Genomic DNA, 22,944 nt, shown 5'->3' with positions numbered 1-22,944 from the left:
AGGGTTTTTGTTAGAGATTTGCCTGGTATTCTTCCCCCAACGTGCACGTCAAAACGGATCGCAGCATGATCACTGTTCCCCAATGGCTCAGTAACGTTTACATCTCTAACCAGGTCCTGCGTACCGCACAAAATTAAATCCAGAGTCACCTGTCCTCTGGTGGGCTCCGTGACTAGCTGATCTAAGCCACAGTCATTTAGCACGTCAAGAAATCCGGTTTCCTTATCGTGACCAGAACACAAATTGACCCAGTCAATACGAGGATAATTGAAGTCCCCCATGATTACAACCCTGTCCTTCCTTGTCACCTCCCTGATCTGTTTCCTCATTTCAAGGTCCCCATCAGATTTCTGGTCTGGAGGACGATAGCACACCCCCAGTATTACATCGCTGCTCAAGCCTGGTAATTTAACCCACAGAGATTCTACGGTGGAGTCGGACCCACCTTCAATCTCTACTTTGCTGGATTCTATCCCTTCCTTAACATAAAGGGCCACCCCACCTCCAACACGCCCCTGCCTGTCCCTCCTGTAGAGTTTATAGCCCGGGATTGCGGTATCCCACTGATTCTCCGCATTCCACCAGGTTTCCGTTATGCCCACTATGTCAATATTTTCCCTTGTCACCAGACATTCCAGTTCTCCCACCTTTGCTCGTAGACTTCGGGCATTCGCATAAAAGCATTTATACACGGAATGCCCTAGGATGGGCTGCTTATTTGCTCCTTTGTCCCCGCATCCTCTCATTGTGCCAAACCGTCTATCACATCCCATCTCCCTACCTTTCCCAATTTCTTCTCCTACCCTGCCTTTGTCTTGTTGTTCTCTAACCTCCCCATCCCGAACCGGATGCCCCTCAGCTCCTGTCGGCCTTCCCCCAGGGATCAGTTTAAAAGCTGCTCTGCCACCTTTTTAATGTTATGCGCCAGCAGTCTGGTTCCATTCTGGTTCAAATGGAGCCCGTCCCTCTTGTACAGGCCCCGCTTGTCCCAAAACGTTCCCCAGTGCCTAACAAATCTAAACCCCTCCTCCCTACACCACCGTCTCATCCACGCATTGAGACCCCTGATCTCCGCCTGCCACAGTTCATCCCCAAGGGAAAGGGAACAAATGTTCCCTTACCTTGAAGAGGCCTCTGATTTTCCCTCCAATGCAAGATGCAGTGCATGCCCTTCTGGCATAGCTGCATTGGTACTGGAAAGTTGGATAGGATTGTGCTCTTATTCTCACTGAATACAGTGGGACTTACTTCTGAGTAAGCATGCATATACTGGCACTGTAAATGAGGTACTGAGATTTCCTTGACAAAGCCCTGATTGTTTCTCTCCCTAATGAGAGACACCATCTGGTGCAGACTATTCTGGGAAGTGTGATGGCAAAAACAGCTGGAGCATGCATTAGTCTACCTATGACCATCTCATGATACAGAACAGTGGCTCCCAAATTGGTGAGTCACGATGCACCAGCGGGGGGGGGGGGGAAGCCCTATGTTTGCCCCCTTAAGGGGCAGGGAGGAGAGAAGGCAGCAATGTGATTGCAGGTGTTTTCAATTTACCAGGGGCTGTGCCAGCCTCCTGGGGGTGTGGGGAACCCGCAGACACCTCCGCAGGGCTCTCAAAGCCACAGAATGCTTTTAAAAAGTGATCACAATCCACTTTATTTCGTGGTCATGTCACTGCCTTTGCCCCTCCTCCACAACAACTTATGTGGTTCACAACTTCCTTGTAGAAGCTTGGGAACCACTGGTAATAGAATATTACAGTGGTGGCTGTCTAATGAGTACTCAGAATAGCAGTATCACTTGCTGTGATATCAGGAAGTGTGGGCAGTGTTCACCAGTGGAAGTGGGCACAGGCATTTGTGTGTGCATGTAACATGAGACTGTTGGTTAAATAGCTTGTGCCTCTTCCCTGCACATCAAATTCTTATCAGTAGGGAGCACCACTGATATTTATGAGAGATCTTTTTTAAAATACTTGCAGTTCAAGGTGTATGGGTGTCTCCATGACATGCAAGCTTGCCTAGTTGCTACCTGTGGTAATAATTTCAGGTGTGGTGACTTGAAACAAATGAAAATGGATGTTCTTGGGTTTGAGATGCCTGATTCTATCACTTGCCTGAGATCCAGTAGCAGAAGGTACCAATGGCAGCCATATGGCTTTCCCTATTGTACATGCAAGAGGTTTTCCTTCAAGCACCTGTTGAAAGAGAGGGATGAATCTTTGATGACTAGGTATATAGGTTATGACTAGGACAGGCACATCTACCTGAGCAGCTGGTTGCATCTTTGTAATCAGCTTCCTCATCAGAAACCTTTTATGCCACTGAAATAATCTTTTCTTGATGGGGTGGGCAGGTTGCATTGGTGAGCCTATGTGATGTCTCTTACTGGTGAGTTTATGTGTGTTTAGTGAGGGGTGACAGTCCTTCAGCCTTGGTTTCTAACTCCTTCTCCCAACTCTCTATGCTGTTTGGGTCAATTAATTTGGCCTGGCTGTGTTTTGCATCCCAGTCCCAAATGTTTGTGCTAAGCAACCCACATTGTAGTTTCAAAGTTAAACATGCAATTCAATGTATTCTAGACAAAATTCTGAATGTTTGCATCCAGGACCAATTCCATGTAACTGAAATTTTCTTAAGCAAGGCATTCCATAATTTTTCCTATAAATGCATTGCATGCTTAACTTTGAATCCAAATGCAGGTTATTTATCTCAGGTGGGTAGTTGCAGGGGAGCCAGATAAGCTGCAGATAGTGTCATATACCACCTTTAATTTGACTGGGCACATGAGTGCAAAGATGTCCATGCTGCAGCTCGATGGGTCCCTTGATGTGTCAGCTGGTGCTGGCCATATTTGTATAAACAAGCCTCTTCTGTATGCTTTATTTGGAGCTGCTATTTTAGTAGTAGTTTGGTAAGGAGTGGTGTCATGGCACGAGGAGAGCTGTGCATGAGAAGTTTTGTGCATATGCTTCAATCATAGCTTTCATTGCTCTTCCCCATGATTGTCGCAACCAGAATAAATTGTTCAGCATAGAATAAAGTCTGCAGAAAAAAGGAACAATACTAGCTTGCTTCATTCACTTATTTAGACAGGTTTTGGAATTCTTCCCTACCCCCGCAACATATTAATTGCTGTAGCACTTGGGTCTGTGAAAGGAGATTGGGCTACCTTGGAGGGTAGTGTACAGTCATGATGGCTACATGAGAGAACCTCCATCTTCAGAGGCAGTGTACCACTGAATGCCAATCGCTGGGAGGACAACAGCAGGCAAGGGCAAGCTGTGCTTATGAGCTTTCAAGAAACATCTAGTTGGCCATTGGGGGAAGCAAGTACTGGTAAAGGTGGACTTTAGAACTGTTCTGGCTCTTTTGTTCTTACACAGAGTGGCAAGGGAAGGTGACAGAAGGTCACTGGGAGGAACAGCACAGCGAAGTTGTGCCCTCTGAGGATGACTCAGATGCTGTCATTGTGCTTTCAAGTAGATCAGTCAAGGCCCAAAATATTTCCCTCCTTCAGAAAGCACTGCAGCTTTCTCACACAAATGAAGGTTGTGGTTTGGAGCCTGTCTAACTCACCTTGGTGGAGGCTACATCACATCTAACTCTGCTTTAGTGCCAGACTTTGTAAGGTCTCAGGTCTCTGCATGCCACTATAGGTATGTTGTTGGCTGCAAGTGCCAACGCATTCATGAGCTGTGCCTGCTTTTGTTGGCAATTTCCAGCCTTGCTGGGAGACATGATTGTGCCTTGAGTCATTTTACAAAGTTGCATCCAGAGGCTGATATAGTGTAGTCTGAGCCCCCTTTCCCCAAATCCCCCAATCAGCTTGCTCAGAGTCCCCTTGCAATTCCAGAGTAGCACGGTGCCTGCCTTTAAGACCCCTACCATACAATAATGTTTATAACCACCTGAGCATGAAAACCTTGGAAGTTTTTTGTTTTGGTTTACAAGCCAGGAATCGGCATTCTTAACCAGACTCTCAGTTTCAGTGGAGAATTTTCTGCATGTGGACTTTCAGAAAAAAGATGATCTGCTCTTGTATTTTGCTGACTGGCAGAGCTCTCCCTTCCGCAGGTTGGTTTTTAATTGGAAGCAGCAGGAGAGGCTGGAATGACTGTTTAAAGTGCAGGAAAATGAGAACAACAACTGTATAGGAACCGATAAAGTTTATTCTCCACCAGTTTCAAGTAAAACCTTTTTCCCAAGCAAAATTATTTTTATAAACAAGTAGATTTTGTTCACCTTTTCACCTAGCAAAAGGGCTCCTTCATGTCTAGTTTTATTTATTTTAACAAATGTATATACTATCAATCAACAACATTCTGGATGGTGTGCGAAAATACAATCACAAAAAGCTGTAGACCTGCTCTAAACCACATCAGCAACAGTGACTGACTCATGATTTTGAATTCTTAGGATTCTGTTTCTGTCCCCCTTTCTCAGGGATTATTTCTCTCAGCTGAAAGAAACTGGGCAGCCCTCATCTGGCAGCCAGACATTCCCCAGCGATTTTCCTGAGACCAGTGCTGCTCCCTTACACTGAACAGTTTTACAGGCATTCATCACCCTCCTTGCATTCAGCTGCTCCTAAGAGGGGTACAGAGCACCTTGGTGGAGTAGGCAGTGAGGCTAAACAGCAATGCCCTAAGTCAGTGATTCCCAAACTGTGGGTCCATGGCCTAACAGTGGGTCACAACCCAATGTTTGGTGGTTCACAAAACTGACAGGGTAGATTAAGATATGTGCATCAAGGGTTAAGCAGCCTGCTACTTATGGGTGCTTATAGCTATTTATCCTGCTACAGCCAGGATGGTGTAGTGGTTTGGGAGGTGGACTTAGACCTGGATGATCCAGGTTCAAATCTCCCCTCAGCCACAAAGCTTCCTGGGTGACCTTGGGCCAATCACTTTCTCTCAGCCTCACCTACCTCACAGGGTTGTTGTGAGGACAAGGAGGAGGGGAGGAGTAGCTGTGTAAACAGCTCTGAGCTCTTTGGAGGAAGGGTGGTATAAAAATGTGAATAAATAAAAAATACTTGGTAGGAGCACTGTACCCAATCACCATTATAGCTACAGAGGCTTGAACAACTGGGAAAGTGAAACTTTTTTAGGCTGGTCCCAATACTAAAAAGTTTGGGAGCCACTGCCCTGAGTGTTGGGATCTGAGGCTCTCTGCCTGGCATAATAAAAAAGTTGACAGTAGAACTGTTGTAGACTTGATTTTGTAGTTGGGGAGAATTTGCAGCCTTTGGATTTTGCCTTATGAAGCATTCCATGCAGGCTAGCCTCAATAAATGATGATTGGAGGTAATTTGATATTGATTGTAAGTTTGGGGCACACAACACATCATTTGTTTATGGAGCTTACTATAGTAAGTTTGGATGGTCACTATCTTAGGCTGAGTTTGATACCTATAGAATGAGGTGATAGAATGGACTGGAGGATTTCATTTTTAAAGGTTCCCAGACCTATAATACTCTCTGCAAGTAGAAAACAGCCACATCAGGGTAGAGGATTCTAGGTCAGCCTCCTCTTTGATGTGCTTGTTTCTGATTGTAGAACATTTATTTTTTCTACACTGGAGAAACATTAAAAAATATGACACCTCCCCACCTGCAATCTGAAGTCTGCAGGTATAGTTCATTCTACTACCTTATTCTGCGGTGTATGTAACAAACCTCAGAATAAAACAAATTGGTAGTTGACAATGGAGGATACCTCCACGTACAGTGGTAGCATGCTTCTGAGTAGTGACAAACGGGACAAGCAAAAGGGGAGAGCTGTTGTCTCTTTGCATTCAGCCTGCATCTGAGTAACCACTATTGGAGACAGAATTCTGAACCAAATAGAGCGTGGTTTAATTTTGCATGGTAGTTAATATATCTTCAAGGGTTGGTACAGTGAAAAGTTTTGCTTTTACCAATATTGGTTCTCCTAATCAGCCTTCCAGCGCTTATGCAGACTCAATGTAGTCCCAACACAAGGGAACAAATGTTCAGTTACCTTGAGGAGGCCTCTGTGACTGTCCCTCCCCCCCACGGAATGCAGTGTGCACTCTGTTGCTACAACTGCATTGGTGCTGGAAAGATTGGGCTCTTATTGTTTGAGATCTGTATTTACACAGATAGGAGCTACCCCAACTCACTGGACGACCAAAACTAATTTGTGCACGACCACACACCATTTAAAATGTTTAGACCACAATTTCTTAATCAAAGAAATTGAGGGTCAGACTTAAATCTCCTTATCGGAAGATTGGTAGCAGAGGAAAAGAGTATGGAGTTGATTTGAGGCAGATGACACTGGCATAGTGAATCTTTGCACCTTCTAAAGGAGAGGATTTCCTTGTTTTTTTCATTTAATAGAACTTTGTGTTTGACACACGGAAGGCAAAGTGAGCACTGCAGCCTTGAGGATATATTTGGTCCTGTATATAACTGTGGGCTGCTGATTTCCTGGGTCTAGCTTAGAGAGGATTAGGTATAAATAGGAAGTTTACTGGGCCAGAGCTGGGAGTGTCTGCTCATGAGAGAAAAAGAGATGGACCATGCACTGCAGAATATCTGTACTGGTATGATTAGGCATTGTAAAACCTTCATTTTTCTAGTACTACACTGAATTCTGGCAACCAGGATGGCAAAAAATGTTCTTAAGTACCGGTGTCAATGTGTTAGGTACCTGAGCAACCACCAGGGTTGGAGGAATTACAAGGAGCTGGCACTGGTAAAACCTGGCAAACCTCCCCCCCCCCCCCAAGTTCGCCTGACCAAGTATTACCCTTGTATGACCAGGCTGTGAATCTGTGGGATACTTAGACATTGTTGGAAGGGACTGGCCTGCAGTGAGAGTCATCCAGAAGCAGGTAGCAAGATGAAATGTGCCAGGCCTGTCAACCCTCAAGGAAAGTATTTGGATGCTCTAACAAGATCCAAGCTCTGGGGAGTCTTTCTACATGCATAGATTGATGACTATCGGAAACCTACCCCTCAAATGAACTTGTAGGGAATTTAAAGGGCTTGTGTTCTCACTTGACTCTGGGCATTGTGGTGCAATGGATTGACTTTGGATTTGCCTTCTCTAGGGAGGACATTTTGGGCAGCAGACTGCCTTGGTGGATGGGTTGATTCAGGCTCTTCACCTAGACTGCCACCCGCAGAAGTATGATCCAGTGTTCCTAGTCACAGGAATGAGCCTTCCTTGTGGATGGCCTTTGTCTTTTCATATGGTTTTCACAGGAAGAGTAGAGGGATGGGGCTTACGCAGTGTCACGAGGGAATGGAGCTCATCAGTGCTCACATATATTGTGAAATTGTGGAGATTTTCCGTAGTTTCAGAATGACTGTGTACGGCTGTGGAGTAATGGAATTGCCCTTTCCGTCAGCTGTAGATAGTGTTGCAGCTGGCCTCCTGGCTCACCTGTAGCTTTTGCTGCAGTCCTCCTTCAGCCCAAGACTCCTGTTCTTACTCGTCCAGACCAGTACCACGCCTTTTCCACCATTCCATAAGAACCCTGTTTTCTTTGCCCATGAAGGGCAGGCATGTCTGGATTTCTAGTGCAGGTGTGGTTGAGAACGCTGGCCCCTTGAAGCTAGGATATTTACCCCTTCTTAAATTCAGGTCAGTTATTGGCAGTGCTAGAAAGTTTATTTTCATTTACGTTTATTTTATTTGTATCCCAAGGATCTTTGGATGGCACGCACAGATTTACATCCTGGGACAAGCTGGGTCTGTACAAGAGGAATGGGCTTCACTTGAACCAAAACGGAACCAGACCGCTGGTGCCTAAAATTTAAAAAAGTTGCAGAGCAGCTTTTAAACTGACCCCTGAGGGGAAAGCCGACAGCAGCTGAGTAGCATCCAGTTTGTGACTCCTCATCCCTAGAGGATGAGGATGGGGAAGTTAGAAAACAAGAAAATGACAGAGTAGGAATTAGAACTGGAAGCATGATGGAACATGACAGTTGATCCAGCAAAATTAGAGGCTGTGAGTATAAAGGCACAAATAAACAACCCTTTTTGGGGAATTCCGTATACAGGTGTTTTTATCCAAATGCCTGAAGTCTGTGAGTGAAGATGGGAGAACTGGAGAGCTTGGTGGCTAGGGAAAACATTGATATAGTGGGCATACTGGAAATCTGGTGGAATGTGGAGGATCAGTGGGATACTGCAATCTTGGGCTATAAACTCTATAGGAAGGTTAGGGAGAAGCTTTTGGAGGTGGGGTGGCCATCTGTGTTAAAGAAGTAGATTAGCCAAATCTAGCAGAGTAGCAATTGAAGACGGGTCCTTCTCCATCATAGAATCACTGTGAGTTAAACTACCAGAAGTGTTGTAATAGATGGGACTCGTCAGCCTGGGAAGGCAGCTCATCTGAGAGAAGGAAAACTCTGATCCCAAACCTCCACTGCCTTGTGGCTACATCCAATTATGGAAAAGGCTTCAGGAGTCAACCTCGAGGCAAAATCCGGAGCCGGAGTCCCTGAGGCAGTTCATGGCTGAACACAGTCACGTTCTGGCAACTCCTGCGACGCCGCTGGAACCAACCGTATTGGCCTCTGCCTTTCCATTGGACCATTTCAGCAGCATGGAGAGGGGGGATTTGCTGCATGGGTAACAGCCTATCCTCCATATCTACTTTACCCAGGCTTCGCGCACTGGAGAGGACACTCTGTTCCAAAACCACTATTCAGAGCGTGACACCATAGTCTTCCGAGACTGAAGGATGCCAACTGTTACCATCCTCAGGATCAAAAACCTGAAGGGGACCTTGAAATGAGGAAACAATCAGGGAGGTGTCAAAGAGGGTTGTAATCAAGGGGAACTTCAATTATCCTCACATCAACTGGTTCAATTCGTGCTCTGGTCATGAAAGAGGGACTGGATTTCTTGACATGTTATGCCATGGCTGTTATGCCAGATCTCAAGTCTGAGAAGAGCTGTGGTGGCTTACCCAGTTGTAAAGGGAAGAGTTTCCCCTTGCCTCCGACTGAGCCACTTCAGGCCCAGTCTTGTGCTCAATACAGCACAGGCCTCCTGGCCTGCTTGTTCCAGCAGAAGGTAGGATTGCGCTGCACAACGGATAGAGGTTGAAAAGAAGATGTTTTGGACCTAATTGATAAATTACAGATCAATAAGTCACTGGGCCCAGATGGCATCCACCCAAGAATTATAAAAGAACTGAAGAATGAAGTTGCTGATCTCTTGACTAAAATATGCAACTTGTCCTTTAAAATGGTCAGCGTGCCAGAGGATTGGAGAATGGCAAATGTCATGCCAATCTTTACAAAAGTGGGGGGGGGGGGAACTACAGGATGGTCAGCTTAATGTCTGTTCCAGGTAATATGGTAGAAAATCTCATTAAAGATAAAATCTTAACACATAGAAGAACAAGCCTTGCTGATGGAGAATCAGCATGGCTTCTGTAGGGGTCTCATCTCACGAGCCTTTTAATTTTTTGAAAAGTTCAACAGGCATGTGGATGCAGGAGAACCCATGGATGTTATCTATCTGGATTTTCAGAAGCTGTTTGAAAATCAAAGGCTGCTGAGAAAACTTCATAGTTAGGAAAGAAGAGGGCAGGTCCTCTTATGGATTAAGAATTGGTTGAGGACCAGGAAACACAGTGGGTGTCAATGGGAAATTTCAGTGTGGAGAGAGGTGAAAAGCGGTGTGCCCCAGGGATATGTCCTGGGACTTGTGCTTTTCGACTTGTTCATAAATGACCTGGAGACAGGGATAAGCAGTGAGGAGGCCAAGTTTGCAATGACACTAAACTTTTCTGGGTGGTGACGACCACAAGGGATTGTGAAGAGTTCCAAAAGGATCTCTAAAAACTGGGAGAATGGGCAGCAAAATGGCAAATGTGTTTCAATGTAAGTAAGTGTAAAGTAATGCACTTTGGGACAAAAACCACTTTTCAATGATGAAATTTTTACAAGAATGGAAGTAGTTTTTCTTGATAGATTTTTGGGCACTGAACATGAAAATCACAGTTAAAATGCTCTCCTAGCTAAAATTTCCAAGAAAATCGACCATTTCTGTTTCACATGTATTTCAATGGGATGTTATAATAGCGACACTCATAAGTCAATGTGGCAAACTTTAAATTCTGTTCCTGGTGAGTTGGATCATGTGTCTTTGCCTCGTGGATCACGTGATCATAGCGAAGACGTGGTTGGAACTGGACACATCCAGTTTCTTTTGTTTGGGAGCGTATTTTTTAATTATTTCCGTGTTCAGTGATCAAAAATCTACAAAAAATGGCTAACTTGGTTTTTGTGTTAAAAAAAAAAAAAAGTTAAAATTTGGAACAGTGAAATCCAATCTTCATATATAGGCTAATGCATTCTGAGCCGTCCGTGACAGATCAGGAGAAAGATCTTGGGGTGCTGGTGGACAGTTTGATGAAAATATCGACCCAGTGTGCGGTGGTGGGGAAGAAGGCCAGTTCCATGCTTGGGATTATTAAAAAGAGGGTTGAGAATAAAACAGCCAATATTATAATGCCATTGCACAAATCGATGGTAAGGCCATAGCTCGGTTCTGGTCACCTCATCTCAGAAAGGACATAGAGCAGTGGTTCTCAAACTCTTAGCACTGGGACCCACTTTTTAGAATGAGAATCTGTCAGGAGCCACTCGAAGTGATGTCATGACCAGAAGTGACATCATCAAGCAGAAAAATTGTTTACTATCCTAGGCCGCAAACCTACCTACACTTACCCAGGAGTAAGTTCCATTTACTATTATTATTAAAAGCATATATAAACAGTAGATACTCGCCTACAGTATGTAAAATTTTTACCAAGTAATCCAGCTCAAATTATCACTCTGCCTTATCTCTGAGTCAGTCAGAGGGCAGGGCCTTTCAACTCAGTAAAGTTTTCTTGCTAAAGCAGGCTCATCAGAAGCAATGCAGAGATCATTTGTTTCTATAGTAACTTTCCTGGGAAATTCCAGCCAAAGTTAACCTGGTTCCTTTTTGCAAATGCATGCATTTGGCAGAGGTCTTTTTTTTTCTTCAGCATCAGCATGGGATCATCCTTTCCATTTGAAATAAAGTCCCAGGCTACAATTCAGTGCACCATTATTTAATAATAACTCCCATGGAAAGCAGTGAGTCTACTTCTGAATAAAAAGTGTTGTAAATATATGCAGCTGCATCTCTCCGCTGTGAATTGAATTGCACACTCCCAGTTATGTGTTATACGTTGTATGTGACATGTGGAGCTTCTGGCTTAACACACCAGACACCTTAAAGGTGGATTTGATTCATGGTTCTCCCGCAGTGGTTCCCAACCTTTTTCACTTGCATATCCCTTGGCAACCCATTTCCATAAATTGTACCCTTCCTATTAGCAAAATGTATGTAACAATACAAACCCTCATCTCCTCTCTATGAAAACCCAGACTTCATGTATTCATCACATATTTTCTCTTTTCATCTGTTTGAAGAACAGAAAACTCTGCCTTTGCACTGTTTTGCACCAGAAGTGTCCTGAGAGATTCTCGGTGATTGATTACTTTCCATATTATGTTTCAGCTTTTTTACTGTGCTGCTTTTCAATCACTGGTTCATACATGAATTGATGACCAAAAACTAGCTGTTGGTGGGGCTTTCACAGCCAGCTAGTTACCTCCCTTCCTGCCTTGCTGGTCCTTCCAAGGCATTCCTGCCTTGCAAGGCATTTTGGAGCATGATCTACCTTTTTTTGCCATTATTCCATTCTTTTTCAAGTACCCCTGAAGGTCCTGTTGAGTGTCCCTGGGAGTACATGAATACCAGGCTGGGAACCACAGTTTTACTGGTATGTAGTTTACAGTGCACTTACTCAGTGTTTACAAAAAGGTGGTGAAGACCAGAATTTAAAAAGAATAAAAATGTATCTTATGATCTTTTACAGTTTTTAATAAATTAGAGACTACAGTTCTTAGGTAACAATTAGTGGTCGGTTATTTTTTAGAAGAATAGTTGTGTATCATTTCCCCAAATGCAGTCATATTATATACCATAGTAACATCAAGTCTAGTATATTAAAAATAAAATATTGAAATGAATGGGGGCCCACCTGAAATTGGCTCATGAACCACTAGGTTCCCAACCCGTGTTTTGAGAAACACTCAAATCAGAGAAACTAGAAAAGGTGCAGAAGAGAGCGACAAAAATGATTACTGTGTTGGGTCACCTCCCTTATGAGGAAAGGCTACAGCATTTGAGACTATTCAGTATAGAAATGAGGTACCTGAGGGGGTTCATGATTGAGACATACAAAATTATTCAGGGGATAGATAGAGAGTTGATCTTTTTCCTCTCACACAACTGGGAACTAGGAACATCCACTTAATTTAAGTGTGTTGGGAGAGATAGAAGAGACCAAAGAAAGTATTTCTTTACCTAGCGTGTAATTGGTCTGTGGAACTCCTTGTTGCAGGATGTGGTGATGGCGACTGGCCTAGATGCCTTTAATAGGGGATTGGATGGATTTCTGGAGAAAAACTCCATCACAGATTACAAACCATGTACAGTCTGAGATTAACGGTCGCTCATTGCGAGGGCCACGTAGGAATTTTTTTCTGTCATCTCAGTTGGCTGTGGATGGCAGTTTTTTTTGTTTATCCCAGACTGGCGAGGGACTGACAGTGTGTTCAGTAGGTTTTATGTTTTAAAAATTGGTCACTTGTGTTTAATCAAGAGGCCCAAGTTAAACCCAAGACCAGTGTGGTGTCTTAATCGAGGTCTGCAAGGGTAAATAGAATGTCAGATGTAGGGGAATGTCAGTGGGATGCAAGTATCTTGTGGTCTTGTGTGCCCCCTGAAGCATTTGGTGGGGTGCTGTGAGATACAGGAAGCTGGACTAGATGGGCCCTGAGCCTGATCCAGCAGGGCTGTTCTTATTTTTTCTTCTCGCTTATCCCCACAAGAACCAGCCAGAGAGCTTCACAGCTGAACATATCTGGAAGCTGGGTTGCCTAAGTTCACATTCAGCACACTGTCCAGTTTTGAAAAGTTTCAAATGATTTTGAAAACTCTCCCTTGGCCCTCCCTGTTTTTTGAGCCTTGACTTGAAACATTGTTGGGAAATGAGCAAGGTTTTGTGTCCAAGTGTGCAGACCACATTTGTGGAAGGCACTGTAGAATGAGCTACCTAACAGGGTTTTTGAAAATGAAAACTGAAATTCTGGAAAGGCTATTTTCTGTAGTCTTCCTATCCCGGAGGAGGAGGAAGAACCCTTTGCACTGTACTTGTGCTATCTTTGGTTCATGTTAGTGGAGTCTTACTCTATGCCTGTGTAATAGATTAGGGGCAGTATTACTACAAGTGAGTGGGAGGATGCATTTGTTTCTTCTTATTTGAAATAGCCAGAGGAGATGGTATTTATATAGCAAGACTGTGTACTTTACAGAGTAACAGAGGAAAAAGGACAGGCCCCTGCCCTAAAGAGCGTACAATTTTCATTTTTGACAGTGAAGGAGGTAAAAGAGAGAGGGAAAGGAAAGAAGTGGCAAAGGGAACAAAGGTTGAATGTTGGCAAATACCAATGCCTTAGCATAAAGGTCAAGCCTATGGTCAAATTTTAATGGCTGCCACAAGATTCAGTTACAGATGAGGGGATAAGCCAGGTACTTTCTTGAGGAAGTGGGTTTTTCAATCAGAAAAGCACCATCGTTGAGGTATCATAGTTTAAAGTGTACAGTAAGGGAGAATGGACAGAGCAGGAGGACAGAAGACTTTTATGATTTGAGGTTAGTAAATACCACAGACAGTGATATAATGGTGACAAGAGGCAGAAGGATAGAGTGGAAGAACACAATACTGTACCTTAACGATCAGGATGCAAAATTCTGTGCCACATAACAACTGCCTACTTGTGTCCTATGGACTCAGGGCACACACTACATTTTCCTATTTGGATGGATTAAGTTATATGACTGGATCAGAGCTGATGAAGGAATAGGATATTAGGGCAACCTAATTAGGGATATTGGGGCAAAAAGAGCCTAGTTTAGTTGGGCTTGTTGGTCTGACTAGGCTGGGCAGAAAAGAGTCCTTATCTGGCTAGATCTTTGCGTTTTCTGTGGGGTGGCAAGATCTGTGCACCTTCTGATCATCCCACGGATAGTGCGGTCTTCCTCCACCCAGTTTCAATCCAAGAGGGAATTTTACTTAATACAGAGTGACAGACCGAGGTGAGGAATGTCATCTTTGCTCACAGCATGCTTCCGCCACTCGCTGCCTACTTCACTGCCTTGGGCTCCAACTTGTCACATTGCAGTGGCTCAACAGTTTGGCACTGAGCAAGCTAAGCACAGGCTGTAGGGGGTTGGGGCGGATTCTGTAGAGGCCACCAGCACTTCACACCCTAATTCTGTTGGAGAGGGTATGTTCTAGAAGGAGGAGGCAAGACTTTAAGAGTCGGTACCCCACCCAAGAGTGAACACGGATGTCCATTTCCAAGGCTGGGAATTTTGCTGTATTATATAATATGTTGATCTGTTATAATCCTGGACTTTATTTGGAAATGCTATATGCTATCATACACTATTTAGTACAATAGTTATGTTTGTTTCATTTTATCGTCATACAATGTTCATGCAGCCATCCACAATATTTAAGCAATTCATCCAAATTATATTTGGGTTGGTCCTTAAAAGATACAGCAACAAACATCTGTACTTTCCTGATCTGCATCCAAATTGTGACCATGTACCTTTAAGAGGTAAGAAGCAAATGCCCATGTTTGCCTAATTGCCTTTGCAAATAGTGGTGTTCTGTGCCAAGAGAGCCCAAGTTCTTTGTCAAAAATATGTTAATGCCACATTATGGATGGCTATCCTGCCAAAGAAGGAACATGGAGACAGGGCCTTTGTTTGCTTTTTGGGTTCAGTCTCCTCCTCTGGACCAAGGGTCCATTTAGCTATCTGTTCTGGCCTGCCGAGAGAGGCAGCATTGGTTGCCTGAGGTTCAGGACATGAAAGCTGGGTCAGGGTGGGAGCCACAGTCGGAGCAAGAGGCTGAAACTGCAGGCTGAAGGATAGGGAGTGTAGTGGGGAACTGGACCAGGAGGCTGAAGCCAAGGACCAGGACAGAAAGGACTCCACACTAAAGCAGTGCACTGGGAATGAGTGCTAGAGAGAACTCCCATCACTGTTCCTGGTCTTCCGTCCTGGTGCAGGGTCACCACTGCTCCTGGCATCTTAGGGGATATGGAAAGACCTGGGAGTGTGTCCAGATGGCACGGTATTGGATCCCTTGAGAATCTAGTTTCTGTGAGCAGTGCATTCATAGATGAACTCACATGGGCTGTGAGCCCTGTTGGATCTTCATTGGCACCCAGACCTCCTTCTAAGGACAGTTCCTTCTCCCAACCTCTCAAAAAAACATTCAAAATCCTAAATCTTAGCTTTGTACTTGGCATGCAGGCAAATGCTCACTTGCTTATTGTATTCATCCTCCTATTTGCCCTTTACCCATTCCCTGCTGTGTCTTGTCTTAGATTTTTATCCTTTGGAGTAGGGAGCCACATTTTTCATGTTGGTGAAGTTCCTAATACACATGTAGGTAGTGTGTGTGTGTGTTGAGACAGACTCATTGGAATATCAAGAGTTGGAAAATGCTTCTTCACAAGCTTGAAATCAGAAATTTGGACTGTACATAGTTACAAAACACTCTGATCAGGAGAATCTGATCCAGCAGTCAGAATTCAGCACATAATAAGAGACCAACTCTCCTGAAGAGGATGGGCAAATGCACATATGGAACAGTGGAGGTTTGATTGCTCTTTCACACACCTGAATTGGCCTTGTGAAGAAATTTCTAGTATGGAACAGGAACATGTATTTATGCTTGGAAATTCAAACTGGTTGAAAGAAGAGCTTGTCTGTTGGAGCTGCAAGACCTGTGTCTTCTACAGCATGCTAAGATGACTTCTAGAATGGTGAGGGGAAAAAAACCGTGTTCATCCACACTAAAGCTGGTCAAAAGAGCACATCCTAATATAGAGGAAAACGAGTACATGCCTAGGCAGGATAACCCTGTTGCAAAGTTATAAACAGGGCTACTTGTATGGCCAGGACCATGTTGTAAAGTTAAGCTAGCGGGACCTTTTGCACCATCAACTGTCTGCTCAAGACCAACTGCTTTCGCGGGTAGCAGTAAAGGTGGATCTGTGCTACCACCCTAGTGAGCTCCAAGACCAGAATTTGCCATAAATTAAAGGTGGTGTATCTTAAAAGGATAGCGTCCAGACAGCAAACTGAGTGGCAGTCCTCAGGGTAGCTTGTTACCAGGTTATCTTTTGGTGATATGCTCTGGAAACTGTTCTGGTTTCATTGGCTTTCAGCTCCTATTGTCTGTTGCAAAAGGAAGCAGATAAAGGCTATATAGACAAACTAACCAACAGCTTGTGTTAAGAATTCCTTTGCTGTGTCTATGCTCTTGAAGCTGCTTCTTTTGTTTCCCTTTCTCCTTGTCTGTTACCTGGCCTTTCCTCAGATCTCTATCTGTGCTGAGTTTTCCTAGACCTATGCTCAGGGCTATTTAGAGTCCTTTGGCAGAATTTCGAAGCTAAATGGTTTTTAGTCACTTTTGAACAGCAGCTTGAGGTGCAGGTATGGGGAGATGACATTTACCTCCTTACTGTGGAAAATGTCATTTGCTGGTTGTGATTTTCTACACAGGCATCTTAGCAGTTAAAGATGCAAGAGTAGTCAAGATCTTTTTGGTTTTTCTCTTCCTTTTTTCAGTCATCAACCTGGGGTGGAGTAAAGCTGATTAACCTCTTCTTTTTGCTCTACAAAAATGGGGGGGGGGGTTTGAGCATGTTGCAGGGCACAGTATGTGCCTGATGGGCTCTTTGGCTTGGTGAGTCACAAGTTGTGCAGGTCTGCTGTAATGAAGACTCAGATGCATAAAAGGGATTGAGTTAACAATTCTCCCTTATTCTGTATACTTTATACCTGTAATAAAGGATAACCTTGTATATGCCCTCCTGTCTACTCCGATGCACATTGCAGCTTCTGTTCTAGGCCCTTCCACTGACTTAGATGTAGTGCATGAATATGAGCAAAGTCTTCTGAGTTATGGCACCAGCATTATGGAATCCCCCCCCCCCCCGGGAAAAGCTCCCTGGCCTAATTTTTAAGTTCATTTGGTCAGTTTGTGACTTTTAGGAGATGCTGACTGCCAGCTGTGTTTTTTTCCATTACTGTGATGGACAACTCTCTGATTACTGTTTTTTTATTTTACTGATGCTATATTTTCTTTCTGTTTTTATTATTTTATTAGTTTAGTTATTGGCTGCTTTGAATTCCTTGAAGAAAAGTGGGATAGGCATTTTAATAAATGTGAAAAATGCCAAGTATTCCATAATACTCCTTGCAAATCAAAATGACTGCAGAGTGACTTTGAAGCTTTCTGATCCTGTAGGGTAGGCCACAATAGTTCCTAGTCCAGTTGTGGATGAGGCCCTGGCCCACATCTCAAGAAGGAGGCCCATGTTACATTTGGAAAATTCTGGCTCTGACAGACTCATCACTTCCATTTGGGTTTCATTTGTCAACTAGCATACCCAGACTGGGCGGTTTCCTTGCATGCTCCAGCCCTTTGTGCTAAATTTAATCCCTGCCTTATAGGAAGGCTGAAGAGGTAGTTGAAAGTTTGGAATACCTCAAAAATATAGCCTGTGACCAAACTAGTCTGCTTCAAGCTTCAGATGAAATCATCCTCCTTCTCATCACTATGTCATGGATGGGTTTTTGTGTATGATGCATGCACACACACGCCCTTCAAATTATGTGCTTGGCATGAATTATGCTAACTGTGTTGCTAGCCAGATTGACCTGAGGAGAAATGTCTTTCCAGCTCCAACTATGGTAATAAGCACAAAACAAATCCCATTCTTCCTGAAGAGAAAGTTGTTTTGTGTGTGGTTTTTTTTTTAACTCTAGAGAGGTCATCAATGTAACATGGCCTTCTAAGGCAACCTTTGGTGCCTCAGAGCAGTGGTTTTCAAGCCTCCTCCCTTCAGGAAACCCTTTCCATGTCAACCTGCCAGCCTACAACCACACTATCTGCTATAGAACAATGCTGTGTATTGCAGTGGATTCTGGAGAGTGTTTATGAACCATACTGGCCAGACCTGTTGGGCCTCGCTGCCTCTCCATAGCCAGCATGTGGTGCCAGCATGTGGCGCCTGTACATTGCAAGGAAAGGTTGGTAGTGGTCAGCAAATTGCCTTTCTAGGTAACTTACCCACCAAAATACATCATTTCAGTGAGGAATCACTGATACTCTTCTGAAGAAGCAGAAGCTAACTGTTTCTGACTAAGATGGAAAATCCCAAGACTGGAAAAGAAAAACTGGGGATGAAGATAGGCTCAAGAAGGTTCCCACTCTGATTGACCACACAAACTATAAAATATATTTGGTAATCTTTAAAAATAAACTCACACATCTGTTTCAACATTGTACCACAAGAACCACACTTTTGTTGACATGCCTGTTCAATCTGCAGTAGCCCTTCTAGTAGTAGTGTGTGCTGCATTTCCTGGTTGTCATCACCAAGTGGTGCCCGAGGAGAAGGGTGTGTGTATATTTGTACAGACTGGCACCTCTAGGGAGGAAAAGTGGACAAGTTGTGGGTTGGGCACATGCTGCTCTGCTGCATTTTTATAGAGGTCTGACCCAACCAATATTGATGACCTCATCTGCCTTCATAGGCTGTCCTGGGTCTCTGTGCAAAATGGCAGCTTATTCACTGCCCAAATAAACTCTTCAGATATCAGTATTTTGGCAACCAGAACGTGCATTGGCCTGTTGCTTTTCTTTAGCCCCTGTCAGTTGTGCTCCTTATTCTACAATGCATAATTAACTTTAAAAATAGCTCTTAGTTGCTTCCAGGAAGCTGAATTCAGAATTCAGATGACACTGCAGTGTTTTGGGTGAGAGAGAGGCTCTGGATGGATTCAGACAACTGGGAGCCTCCTTGTAACCAATTAAAGGGCGCAATCCTAATCCCTTATGTCAGTGCTTTCTAGCACTGACATAAGAGCAATGCAGCTCTGAGGTAAGGGAACAAACATTCCCTTACTTTGAGGAGGCCTCCGTGAGTGACACCCAACTGCAGGATGCAGCACGCGTCCCATTGGCACTGCTACGCTAGTGCTGGAAAGCACTAACGGGTTAGGATTGCGCCCAAAATCTTACAATATGGCATGTATATCACACAGTTAAACCTATCATAACCACCCCTCTGTAGCTGCTCAGAAATCCATACAGGCAAAAAGTAGTAATGGGTGGTTGGAAGTTACAGGTACAGTACAATACTTGCATCGCCACACAATTACAGCTCTCAAGTGTCGCCATATGATCCCAGAATCTCTCAAAACCACCTCACAGTATCCTCCCATATCTTGAGCTGCATGTGCCTTTTCCATACAGCTCCAAGCCCACCTTCTCCCAGGCCAGGTCTTTCTTGACCAACCAAACCTCTTCCTTTTAGACCTCTTGGATTTAGTATGCCAAAGAATGCCAACTGATGTCTTGTGGACTGCATTTAGCCCCAAACCAGGTTTACCGAACTCTCTCCACTATTCATCTTCCGACTCATCCTCATCCCCCAGTCAATTCCAGTGAGAAGAATTGGAAGACTGCCTGTTCCCTGGCCTTCCCTTGCCCTTTCCTCTGTCCTGGCTTGACTTTGACAGGCAGTGACTGAGCTGTGAAGGATCTTTTGGCTGTTGTCTTCTGTACTGTCCTTCAGCATGCAGGCAATAGAGATCTATTCTATTTTATTTTAATGCTTATAGTCCTGCCTTGAATTCTTTAGGAGCCTGAATGTTCCTTTTTTCTCTTTTTTTATCATGCATATTCAGACTTTTATTTATTTATTTTTAAGTGGTTGTAAGAATTTGTGAATCGAAAGGCAGGGTTTAAATAAATAAATATGTTTAAATGCATATGACCTAGGCTAAGTCAAGTGAGAATTGGCCATGTGTCTAATCTGCTGGATAACCTTCTCTTTTTTTGCTCTGATGGAAGTGACACCAGCCATTGTCCCACCATGGATCGGATGAAGAAGATCAAGAGGCAGCTGTCCATGACGCTGCGAGGGAGCCGGACAGTAGAGAAAAACCTCAGCGAACCCATCAACATCGAGGAAAACAACAGCAGTGATAATGGTTGGTTGTGTTTGTGGAAGGGGTGAGGATGTGGCTAGGGAGTGGCTCTGTGGTTGTCTTTGGTCACAAGAATGCTACCAAGTGTGGCATCCAGGGCAGAATCTGGTGGTTGCTCCTGAGTGCACCTTAAACCTGAAGTGTGTGTGTTTTTGTTTTTTTTAGAAGGTTGAAAAGGTGTTTTTTTAAGAAGTTTTTTTCTTTTGTTCTTAAGGTTGCAAAGAAAAATCAGGAAAATGTGCTGGCAGTTAAGTTCAGAGTGAAGATTTTGATCATTCTGTGATGGCATCTCTTTGTTTAGTACCTCAGTCAGTTCAGTGTCTCCTGGTGCACTCCCCTCCATCCTCATCTCCCTATCTTCTCAGGTCTATTTTACTCCTGTTGAATTTTCTCTGAGCTTCCATTTTAAAAGAGGAATACAAAGTTCTAACTTCTACCCCCCCCCCCAAATAAATCTTATAAAAAGCAGTTGTGACAAGATACAAATATTATTATGCAGTTGTGAGAAAGGGTGGGTAAAAAATGAAAACAAAGGACTGCTCAGGGTGGGGGTACATAATCTAAACACTCAATGTGTCTTTAAATTTTACAAAATGGGAAGGAAGCCCAATACTAAAGAATCCCCTGCTTATCTTTGGTTGCACAATATTTGCCTGAATTGAAAAGACTTGAGTTTGCTTCTAAAAGGCACTCAACCTCCAACTTCTTCAGGCGTCTGGCGAAAGGGACTGCCTAAACTGATGAATGGCTGCTAGGAGTGCCTCTGGCTGTTTGGAAACTTAGGATTTCTAGCCCAGAATTCTATGAATATATGGAACTGACTTATCCTGAGTTTCATTTAACCTAGTATTGTTTACCCTGACTAGTGGCTTCTCTCCAAGGTTTCAGAAAGGAGTCTTTCCTCTGTCCTCCCTGGAGATACCAGGAACTGAAGCTGAGACCTTCTCAATGCACAGAATCTGTTGTGGCACTAAGCTATGGCCCCTCCTTATTCCAAAGCCCTGTGATACATTTAGAAAATACAGGTGTGCACAAGGTGGGCTTGAAGATGATGGTAGCCAACCCTTTTAAGCAGAGTCCAAATGGCATCACACTAGTGCAAATTCCGTTATTTATTGAGGACCTTTCTCCCTTGGTATATATTTTTATATATATGCTATATACCAGAAGTTCCTCCTAGAACTGCTCTTATCTTGGGAATACTTGGCTGATACAGCCTTTGCTGGTCTAGGGTTTTCTCTGCAGCAATGAGGACTACAAACTTCTTAAAAGCAAAAGAAGGAAAAGTGGAATCTGAAAGATATACCAGAGACTGCACTAGAAGCCACACTCTTTTATTTGTGACCATGCAGAATACTGTCCTTTTCCCATATTGTGAAGGCCTTGATGTATTCCTAGTACCAGACATATCCTGCCCTTTGCTAAGGGGAAGTTGGATCAGAATAGTTTATTTGAAGTAATGGGAAAGTTTGGGGTTGGTGATGCTGGGACATTTCCGGTCATTGGGATGGAGGTTTCTCCAGTTACGATAACTGGGGAGAAGGCCATCCTCCTTCGGTAAGTTCTTCCTTTCCATTATACCCCCTTCATGCCTCTCTGCCAAGGGCTCACTTTTAAGTTTGAGTTCCATTCTGGTTTGATTTTTGTTTTTTTTCTTCATATTTCTCTTGTTTTCTGTTCTTTTTCTTATGTTTGTCTGTTTTTATTTCTGCTTTCCTTGCACTGTGGCGGTGTGATTCTCCCTGACTGTGCAATGACCACTCCCTGTCCTCTTGTACATTTGATTTCTGCATGTGGGCTTTCTGCTGGATCTTTTCCATTCCTTTCCTATGTTTACGCATGCTTTTCTCCTCTGCATGTGTGTTCTCTCATTTCCCCTTCCATGGGTGTGTGCTCATGATACACTGTTCCTCTCCATACATTCCCTTCCGTGCTTATATTTTCCCCTTCTTTTCTTAATTCCTGCAACCATTCCTTATGGTCGGGTTGGTGGGTGAATATTCTTTTCGCATTTCTCCTACTCCTGGCCTATTTTCTGGGATCCTACCCCCCCTTGTCCCCCTGTGCTGCTTCTGCTTCTCACTGGTGTCTCCCCTCCTATTGTACCCCTTCTCCCCTTCTTCTTGACTGTTTTGTTCTGCATCTTCTCACATACCCATGTGTGCTCCATCTGCTTGTTCCTCCCCATGTTCTGTTCCTACACATCCTGTATCCTTTCCACCATTCCCCTCCACCTCTGCCCTATGTTCGTCCATTTGTCCATCCATGGGCTTCCCCCTTCCCCTCCCCCAGGCCCCACAGTGAAGAGTGTGCGCCCCAGCACCTCCCGCAGCGTTCACGCCTTCCTGCATCACTACGCAGGCTCCTTCCGCAGGCCTCGCCTGGCCGTCAGCCGCAGCCTGAGTGCTCACCTCAACCGCACCGCCCGACTAGGTGATTATCGCACCTCCCACTGTGCCTGCAAGGGCTCCCTGTTGTGGGTAGGGGCTCTGCCAATCCTGGCTGGTCTAAAAAGATTTTCTGCAGCCCCAGCTTACTTGCTTACTCATTGGGGTCTCTTGTCATGAACTGGGCTGCATCACAACTGGCATCTCTTTGAGAAAGGAGACCAGATAGCCCAGAGTCCTGGACCTCCATTCCTGGCTCCAGTGGGAGTATGGTATGGGTGCTGGGGACATGGACTTCTGGGTCCCTCCTAGGGAGCTCTGCTTCAGGGGTTGACTTTTTATTAGCATGAAACTTTAGATCTATGCCTTTATATTGAGTA

General features: G+C 44.1%; 1 protein-coding gene across 7 annotated transcripts in view; it reads left to right on the top strand.

The window, feature by feature from the left end:
* Positions 1–22,944, top strand: part of CDK16 (cyclin dependent kinase 16) — a 66,381-nt gene that overhangs the window by 20,229 nt on the left and 23,208 nt on the right. For 6 of the 7 annotated variants that reach the window (XM_066618332.1, XM_066618328.1, XM_066618330.1 and 3 more), the window contains exons 2-3: positions 20,041–20,180; positions 22,470–22,610. In XM_066618332.1, coding sequence (XP_066474429.1) covers positions 20,063–20,180; positions 22,470–22,610 — 259 coding nt within the window. In that variant the 5' untranslated portion in view covers positions 20,041–20,062. The remainder of the gene's footprint in view (positions 1–20,040; positions 20,181–22,469; positions 22,611–22,944) is intronic. The other variant, XM_066618333.1, reaches the window with a different exon arrangement.

The sequence above is a fragment of the Tiliqua scincoides genome, chromosome 2 (assembly GCF_035046505.1).
Source record: "Tiliqua scincoides isolate rTilSci1 chromosome 2, rTilSci1.hap2, whole genome shotgun sequence".
NCBI classification, from domain to species: Eukaryota; Metazoa; Chordata; class Lepidosauria; order Squamata; family Scincidae; genus Tiliqua; species Tiliqua scincoides.
This window is presented reverse-complemented; position numbering and strand designations above follow the sequence as displayed.